Below are 9,561 nucleotides of genomic sequence, written 5' to 3'. Positions count from 1 at the left end.
TCCCAGCACTCTCCCTGCATCACAAAGTCTTCATCAGGTCAAGGCCAGAGTTGGGGACAGTACCACAGCAGCTACTTGCCCTGGACTGTACTTGAATTTATGATGAGGTTCCCTCCCCCCGCCCCCGTGTTGAATGTTGCTTCAAATTTTGTTTTTATTCCGTTTGAACATATGAAACAGCTAACTTCTATTTGTCTCCATGAAATGCATCAAATTTTCTATGATGGCAAAGTGTAAATTTATACATGATTACAATGTGTTCCAACAGTAGATAAAAAGTTATGTGCAGTCTCTATCATTGATGCAATTCAATATCAGTTTTGTTATCTATCTGTAAAGCACTGTTTCAATAAGGATGATTTGATATATAAAGACGATTTGATGTATTAAATGATCCAAGGGCAAAAGAACAAGAAACTTGAGTTTTAAATAGATCTACATCGTAGTTTCCTAAGGTTTGCCCACAGTGGTTGCAAAGTGTTAACGCAACTAAACAAAAATCAAGTATGCACACACAATGTTATTTTATTACTTGCTAAAATGAAGTATTTTTTCACTAAAATCTTACCTAAAGAATGTGCAGCTGTGGTTTTAGAACTGAAAAATCGTCCAAGACCAAGATCTCCAAGCTTTACTACCCCTGTTGCCGTAATGAAAACATTAGCTGGCTTTATATCTGAGAAGAAAAACATATTTTGCAGTCAGTTAGCAATAAAAATATGAATTGGCTATAATACATGTAAAAAGCCATTTATTTTGGTGTGAAGTTAGCCAAGTATGGAAATAGCTTGTAGAATACTTTGTAATTAGTTAATAAAGGTACATTTAGGAATTTTTTAAGCATTCAAATTAACTTTATTTTGAAATGGTATAAATATGAAGCAATTTGAGGAAGACAAATACTGAGCAAAGAAAAGGATAACAATAAAATAAGCCTAAATATGAAACAACAGCATATGTATAGTCTGACAACAGCTCTATGACAGATTCCTTAGTGTTATCAAACTACTGCTTTACATTTTAAATATCACACTAAAAAACCTTACAATCCATTTCCATTATTTTGCCTGATCAGATTGCACATGACACCATGACATATATGTAAAATAAATAAACAATTTTCTTGAATAACAGACATGTACTTTTCAAAAAGTTTCATTCAGGAGAAAGACAATTTGAACTCCTTCAGTAGAATTAGGCTAATAAAACATGTAATAAAAAAGGATGTTATATAACCCATGCAGTTATATTTTGCAAACAGCATTCAATCTAAACCCTAACTCTACTCTTTGCTGTACAATTTTGGGATGATAACACTTTTTAAAATGGTACCTAATACTAGCCTCCTAACAACCTAAAATTTACCTTATCTTTATACCTGTTGAATGCTCCTAGCACAGACTGCTCAGAAGTTTTGAGCTTGTATTGATAACCCTAATTACCCTGCTCTGAGGGGTTTTTTTTTTAACCTGAAACTTTATGCACATTTAACTTTTTTCTGGAACACTGGGAAATGTTACCATTTAAAGGGTTAGTAACGGAGTTATTTAGACTTATCCTATTTTGTCATATAACGTGCCCCCAAATGAGAGAGACACCCTTTTTCTTGGAAGGTAAAAACTAAGAAAGAAAAAAAAAAGATTTCTTCAGTCATGGCTTGCAGCTAGGCTTTTCATGGAGAGGCAGTGTTGCAAGATAACTGCCAGCTTCTTTCTGGGACAAGCAGAAGAGATGAAATTCAGTCCTACTCCGTCAAAAACTAGCTTATTTGATAGTAACTATGAAAGGGTTAACACTGGACTCTGCCCCTCCTGCATCCTACCTGAAAGAGAAGCTGACAGCCATCTTACAGCAAATTAAAATCACATTCCTTGCTTAAGATATTTGGGGGTTGATTTTGGGGGAAAAATTTTGAGGGTTAATTTTTAGGAAAAGGGGCTCATGGGGCATGTGAGTAAATATGGCATTTAAGATTCTCATGAGATGAAGTATACTTTTTTGTCACATTTTATCTCCATGCAGTTAGTAATTTCAGATATTTGGTCTTTAATATGCATGCATGCATGTTAAAAAAGAGAACACAGACAGACAGACCATACAAATTAGCTCTTTGCACAGGCAGCTGGGTCTACTGCATGACTCCAACTATACATCCCAGACCATCACAGAATTAGGTAAAGATCTGAGCTTCTTCCTGCATACTTGAATCTCGGCAATATATAGCCACCTAGAAAGGTGGAATTTAAGAATAACCCAGAGAAAAGCATTCTGGCTAGGGACAGACATTACAGATAAACTGGTTTAAGTGATCACAAACTGGTTTACACCTGGAACAGATGTTCAGTGAACAGAAACTAGTTTGAAAATGGCTGAAACCAGTATGAGATAAAACTGACTAAATGTAGTATCAGACTGAACTGATTTGCGTCAAACCAGTTTATGCAATGTCTGTCCCAGACCCCTTCCAGGTTTAAGTTAAACAAGACTCTTCCAGCATCCTGGAATGCTCAATGGGCTGGGTTCTCTGCTCCACAGCAGAGCTGGTCCCTCCCCTGTGGTCCCTGGCTGGAGCTCCAGCAGACACTGCAGGCATCTGCCTGGCTTCCTGCTTCCCCCACCCTCCTCACCACTTCCTGCTAAGCAGGGATTCCCCCTCCCCTCTGCCTTACACAGACACCTCTCAGCACTAGCTAGCATAACACATGCTGGCTATGGCCCATGCTGTGGCAGACAGGACAAAGGCAGACAGCTCAATTTCTACTTAGGGCTTTTTGGAGCTAATCAACAGGTAGCTGGTAATATCCCTCCCTTCCTTCCTTGGAAAAAGTTGTTTAAGAAGAGCTTGAACTAATGAGAGAGGCTTTGTTTTCTGATGGGGTGATAAATGCTGATAACAGAGCTGATAAATGTTCTGTTATCAAGGAGGGAGACACGCCTCCCTAATCAGAGCATCCTGTAGCGGCCAGGCCATGCCCCCCACAATTCAGCACTGTGAAAGTGAAGAGAGAGCTGTTCTAGTGCCCCCCAGCTTCTAGCCTGCAGGCATGCGCCAGCATTTCTTCAGTCCATAGGGGATGTCTGTATGGTTACAAACCAGGTTAGTCTAGCAGGTTAGACTAATCTGTAAAGACTGAGTCAATTCATGCTCAGGCTTTTTCAATGTCTATCCCTAGCCTCTAGGTGCCACTTGTGTCCTTCTTTGCCATCTCTATTCCCATTTCTTTGGCCCAATGAAGGGGAAATGGAGATGTTGTGAGAAGAAGCAGAGAGGGTTAACATGGGTAAGCGGCATTCCATCTCTCACAGGAGCAACTGGAAGCTACAAAACTTGATAATATGGTTGGAAGCAGTGGAGAGGAGTAAAGGAATGTGACAGCATAAACTGTGCAAGTTGGGAAACTTAATGAGTATATCAGCAAAAGGATGCATAGGAGACAATGTACATGTGTCTGAAGTAAATGGGAGTTTGAGAGAAAAAAAGCAACCATGAGCAAGGTGGCAGAGAATGAAGGTAAAGAGATCTGAAAGATCCAAGGGAGGAAATAGGAGAAGAGATGGGATGAGAAATACGAGCTAGCAGATGGATTGGGGGAAGTAAGAAGGAGAAATGTTGGCAAGGTCTCAGGCACCTAAAGCCCTATCACTTATTTTGAACACTAAACATCAACTAGCTATTTGGCACAAAATGCTAAATACCAAATATTGCACAGCAGCATTGTACCCATGATGGCCCAGAAAATATTTAGGAAGAATTTTTTACATCTATTAGGTAACTGTATACAGATATAGCAAAACAAAATCCTCTCCCAGCATAGCAAGTCACAAAACCCCTATGCCATGTCTTTCAAAATAAACAATTTAATTTTTTAAAATAAAATAGCATGACTGTATTTGGTATCATTCAAAATGACATCCCAAATGTTCATATCTTAAATACTTGTTAGAGATGTGATAGATATAATCCATGGTATTACCTCTATGCATGACACGACGAGAATGCATGTGTTCCAATGCACTGCAAAGCTGAACAAAGTACTTCCAAACTGTCCTTTCAGGAATCAACCTCTTCTGTTTCTTAAAATGCTTTATAAAAAAGACAAAAAGAGAAGTACTAAAGACTCAATTCTGGATTTGTACAAAACAATAAAGTATGAAAACAGGAAACTCTTTTAAAACTGTTAAGATGAAAAGTTCACTCTACCTAAATGAAAGTTTCTAAAATTATTTCTTCATGTGGACAGCACAACCAAAATTTTAAACACACAATTTCCGCAGCAGAGAACATATATTAAACACACACATGCAGATGCTGCCTTTAATATCAACTACTTAAATAAATCTATAATTCTAACCAGAGTTTACATGGTATTTAACAAAATAATACTATTCCAAGATTAAAAAGCTTTACTGTGGGACAGTATGATGTAGTGCACAATCAGTGTATCAATGACTGGGTGAAGGCAATATACAAGAAAAGCTTCTATAGACATTCCCAAAATAAAGGTGTGCTTTACCAACACATTAATTTCTATAGGCTCTAATTTGAATGAGCTTAGATGAAAGAAAAATACTGAGAACATGCATTCATAAGTATATTTTAGAAGCCCTGAAAAAACTAAAACTAAGAATACAAAAAAAATTTGTAAAAATTTAGATAACTTCAACCAATCACTTTCTCCATTCTGTTCAACCTTTTCCCGGTTAAACAGGTACAGTAGTCATAGTTTAAGGTATTATTATAGTTTAAGAAAAACTTAACATTCAACTATATAAATCTGTTTCAAATACGGTATTTCAAGATGGCATAACTGCAGTTTTCCATTATTTTAAATTAAGAATCTGTAACAGCCAGTTTTAAAAAAATGCAAGTTTGAGTGTTAAGCTTTGCAGGCAGGAGTCAAAGGGCTAAAACAAAAATAGTTTCCTAAAGGTCTGTAGCTTGTCTTTTCTATAAGAAGGAAGATAATCCGCACATACCTTACAAACCATTTATTAAAATACACAACCAATATAAAATCAGCATTACATTTGAAAGAAAGATCATTTACAGAACAGTTATCAACGCTATAGGAAAAGAGATTTTTTGTTTTGTTCACTATTTTAAAATATGCCACTTGGGCTGCATCCCAAAACAAGAGACATACATAGGAGAAAGGGAAAGGTATTTTAAAACTAATCTGAGTAAAACACACTAGAGATATATGAAGTCAAAATTTCACCCAAAATAGTAATTTTAGTTGTAGACAATATTATGCATTTTATTCAAATGATCCTAAGCTTATAATTCATTTCTTTAAATATAATTTTCACACAGACTTGGATTGAATCCAAACAGACCCTGTGTATCTGTTCTCCCCATAGCTAGATTTGCATATCAGAGGATTGTTTGATGTCAACAGGAAGATGGGGACCAGGTTTCTTTTCATTTAAAAACAAATACAGAATACCATGTAAGTATATGCATATGAAAGCATACTTCCTTGATTTAAAATGCATTCTGAAATCACTGTAATTAAACTATGTACTTTAAAAAACATCTTCCAAATGTTTAAACTGAACTTTTAAGCATTGCAATGGTGAAAAACTGCTCACAAAATGTCTGTATCTTTTCCATTATGAACTTTAAAGTGAAACATAATGTTTGTAAATATGAATTTCTTTTCAACATTTCATTCATTTGCCATCTGTAATTTTGTAGCACAGCGTACACAAAATACCAGAGAAACTGCTTCAGTGTTTCAGTGATTTAAGCATTCCAGTCATCCACATAAATATGGAGGATATTCAGATCCTACTGAAAGCCTGCAACTTTTACATGACATTAAACAAATTTCTCTTCGGTCATCAGTAATATTCACTTGCTACAAATGTAAACTTTTAATTTATTATTCATGTTAAGAGGATGTCACAGAGAACTGTTAAATTTGTTCCCACTGTTTAATGAAGCATTGAATTCAGTACAGAAATAGGTAATATTTCATCTGTTTAAAATTAAAAAAAACCCAATTTATTTTAAATCGGTCTGTATAAAATTACTGGGAGGAATTATCATACTTTTTGTCTCATGCATATTCTTAATCTTTCCTTGTTTTGTGCTGCACAAAGAAGCAAAACAATGGTGGAAAGCTAGAGCTGTTAAAGCAGGCTGGTTTGGCAAAGGAACAGATCTTCAGCCAAGGACTGTGTTTTCAGGGAGTAACTGAGGGAGACTTTGGCTTTTGGGGAGAGGGGAAAAAAGAAAATACACCATAAAATTAATCTGCTCTTGACTTTACTTTTCACCCCAATTTGTAACAAGATATTTTTATGTTAATACAATATAATCAAATTTGTAACATATATCGTATGCTGGAAAGTACCATTTTAAGTCTAAACAAATATACAGCTCCTTCCATTTTTATCTTGCCTTTTCATTACTTTAAAAACACTCTCAGTGAAAAAATGCAATTGTTCTATTGTGCTATTGGCCATCTCCTAGGGCACGCCTGGTCAACCCACAGTGAGGGTGTCACAAGTATATCAGGCAACCTTGGCGTGTGGCATGTAGCAGATAGGACAGCACACAAAAAGCAGAGCATCAGATCAGGCAGGGAGCACAAGGCATGGGGCAGAAAGCTAAGACACAGATCAGGTAAAGGAAAGATATTGGAGTGGTGCACGAGGATGGTGCAGAGCTAATTTGTGGCATGCCTGCCAAAAAGGTTTGTCCCCACTGTCCTAGGGAATGGCTGGAACACAAGAAGATGGGAACCAAAGGGGAAAAAAAGAAAGGAAGGAAAAAGACAGTCTTGAACTTTTATCATAGTAGGGTATTGGCATCACTGTAGTTAATGCTGACACTACTACTGTTGAACAGTCAAACTTTCTACGTTCTCTCAAATACAAACTTACTTAAATTGCCTTGAAAACACGAGGGCCCCTGGCAGATGTGCACAAATGCAAAATGGGATCTTATATGTGATCCCCACAATTGTGCTTCCTGCCATGCCACATGTGCATGGCAGGAAGCATGACTGTAGGATTGAGTATCAGATTCTATCGCATCATATTGCCAGGGCAGAATTCTAGGCTCCCTCTGCACCAGCAAGTAATAGGCTCACACACCTAGGAGCCCCAACAAGGGATGGGGCTCTCAGCCACTGAGGTGTCCCAAGCTCTCTGTGGCTGGGAGCCCAGATTAGCTAATGGGGTTCCCTGACACAGAGACACAGTGGAGCCCTGGTCTCCAGCTACATCCCAGCAGCTGGGGCCTTGACCTGCCTGCTCCCAGGTCAAGGGGATGTATCTAGGGTGAACCCTGACATCCACAGAATACAGAACATCCCCTTGGTGAGGGATGGGCCCTGTTGGCCAATCAGCAGTGAGGGGTAGGGCTGCCACCTCCACAGCCAATAAGCTGCCAGGGGTGGGGCCACTGGGTCCTTGGCCAATCAGCAGCAATGGGCATGGCCATCTGCCTCCCTGGTTGGGAACCCTGGTTGTGGCCTCTTGACTCCAATGGGCCCCTAAGGTTAGCTGCTCCAATCAGCCTGGCCACACATTCAAATAATGATGCAACATGAACCAGGCATAAAGTTATTAAACTTATTCTGTGTAATAACTCTGTGGCTTATTCCTTTTGTCGTACCATTTATTGCATTAATGTGTTGCCAGGTAACTACTTAAGATGCGATTAACTGTTTAATGTACAGGTATTCCAATGTGTCACTTCATATTAGATCGGCATTGATAAAAGGAAAATTGACATTAACAGCAACTGGCTTTTTTTTTGCTGGTGTAGCCGATAACGTCACTGATAAATGCTGCGTGCATGCACTCAGCCACAGCATGAGGCAAGGTGGGGGGTGCAGATTGAGACCCCCTCCCCATCATGAGGGAGGGAGAGGGGCCAGGACAGGGGAAGGCACTGCCCAGCCAGGACGGAGCACAGGACGGAGCCACGGGCAGCTTGTTCAGCGGTCATAGGATGGGGTGGTGGTAAGAGGGCTGACTTCCCACCATTGCATGCACCTCTGGTGGGAGGCATGGGGAGCATGTGCCCCCGCAGATTTGTGCACAAGGTAAGGGCAGGCTGCCCACTGAGAGCTCAGGGCCAGAGGCTGAGCTGGCCTCTTCACAGCAGGGGGACTGGGCTGTGGCTGCACTCAGGATGAGCAGGGGCAGGCAGGGCAGCAGTGGCACTGGGAGGGGTATCTACAGGGTGCGTTTCAGCTACCCCAAAATTCCCCAAAGCCACCACTCTCAGAGCCACCACCCACCCCGCCCCCACCCATTCCAAGCACAGCCCTGGCCCAAGACCCACTGGGAAGAGGCTGGCACAGCCCCTGATCCTAAGCCAGCACCAGGCAGCTCACCCTCATCCTGCCCACAAATCTACCCATGCCTCCCCCAGGGGTGCAGGCAGCAGCAGCGGAGCCCCCCTTTGCACTCCCTTGTGACCCCCTAACGAGCTGTCCGTGGCTTGCTCTCATGCCCCACCCCACCCTGGAGAGGTGTCACATGTATCAGCATCCCCACACTGAAAAATGGCAACAGGGGTGCTTTAACTAAAGCTCATCACATGAGCTTTAGTTAAAGTGCCCCACCACCATTTTTAAATTCAGATATGCTGATACACGTGACACTGGAGTCTGCTGGAGTGTGGTAATTATCGTGCTGCAGCAGACTTGATTAATTGATTAATCAAGTCTGCTCCAAGACGCTGTACAGTACATTGGAGAAGCCTCCTTGCACAGGTATAGGCACCCATACTGTCCTTTCTTTAGCAGTATTTGGTGGAGTGCAATTGCCACAATATAAGCACAAGTGAAAATCTTTCTTGAGGAAGAAACTTAAGCTTAATGCTATGAAAAAAAGGAAGACAGAATGGATAGATTTGAAGAAGTGGATGAAATGGAGTAATAAGCAAAGAAGTTCTCAGCAAGAAAACTAGGAGTGCACCAATAGATATTTTTTGGGCTGATACTAATGGCTGATTTTTAACAAGCCATATTGGCTGATACCTGTACTATTACTGATACAGAGCTGGGCAACTTGGAGAGCAGTGTCCAGCTGGTAAGTCTGTTGGAGGGGAAGGGGCACAGAGAGGGAAGGGGCATGGAGGAAGGCAGATCAAGGCCTCTACAGTGAGGGAAGGCAGGGGCTGCGCAGTCAGGGCAGGGCATGGGACGGAGCTGCAAGGGACTAATCTGGGGGGAGTGGTGACTCCCGGCGGGGTGAAGGGCTGGGCTGTGCTCAGAGACGGTGGTGGCCGTGCTGGGAGGGGGACAAAGGAGGGGCTGCAGACACTGCAAAATTTGCCTTTGCCTCCACAACCACCAACTCCCAGTGCTGCTGCTGCCTGTCCTTAGTGCAGCCCTGCCCAGCATCACTGCCAGGAAGAGCCTGGGGCTACCCTCAGCCCCAGCCTGCAGCAGCAACCTGCCCTCACCGCACGCATAGATCTGAGGGCACATGCCCCCCATGACCTCCTGAGCTACACATAGCAGCAGGAGCTGCTCCCCTCCACACCCAGCTCAGTCCCAAGCCCCGCCCCACCCCAGCTCGGCAGTGCCTGCCCTT

At 41.4% G+C, this 9,561-nt stretch overlaps 1 protein-coding gene across 5 annotated transcripts in view; it reads right to left on the bottom strand.

Moving 5' to 3' along the window:
• The window catches only part of NEK7 (NIMA related kinase 7), a 150,956-nt gene that overhangs the window by 36,464 nt on the left and 104,931 nt on the right, over positions 1–9,561 (bottom strand). For all 5 annotated transcript variants that reach the window (XM_019502045.1, XM_019502046.1, XM_019502049.1 and 2 more), the window contains exons 6-7: positions 3,975–4,083; positions 569–676 (exon numbers count right to left, since the gene is read on the bottom strand). In XM_019502045.1, the coding sequence (XP_019357590.1) occupies positions 569–676; positions 3,975–4,083 (217 nt within the window). The remainder of the gene's footprint in view (positions 1–568; positions 677–3,974; positions 4,084–9,561) is intronic.

This window comes from Gavialis gangeticus, unplaced genomic scaffold (assembly GCF_001723915.1).
Source record: "Gavialis gangeticus isolate Ggan-Ray unplaced genomic scaffold, GavGan_comp1, whole genome shotgun sequence".
Classification (NCBI taxonomy): domain Eukaryota; kingdom Metazoa; phylum Chordata; order Crocodylia; family Gavialidae; genus Gavialis; species Gavialis gangeticus.
This window is presented reverse-complemented; position numbering and strand designations above follow the sequence as displayed.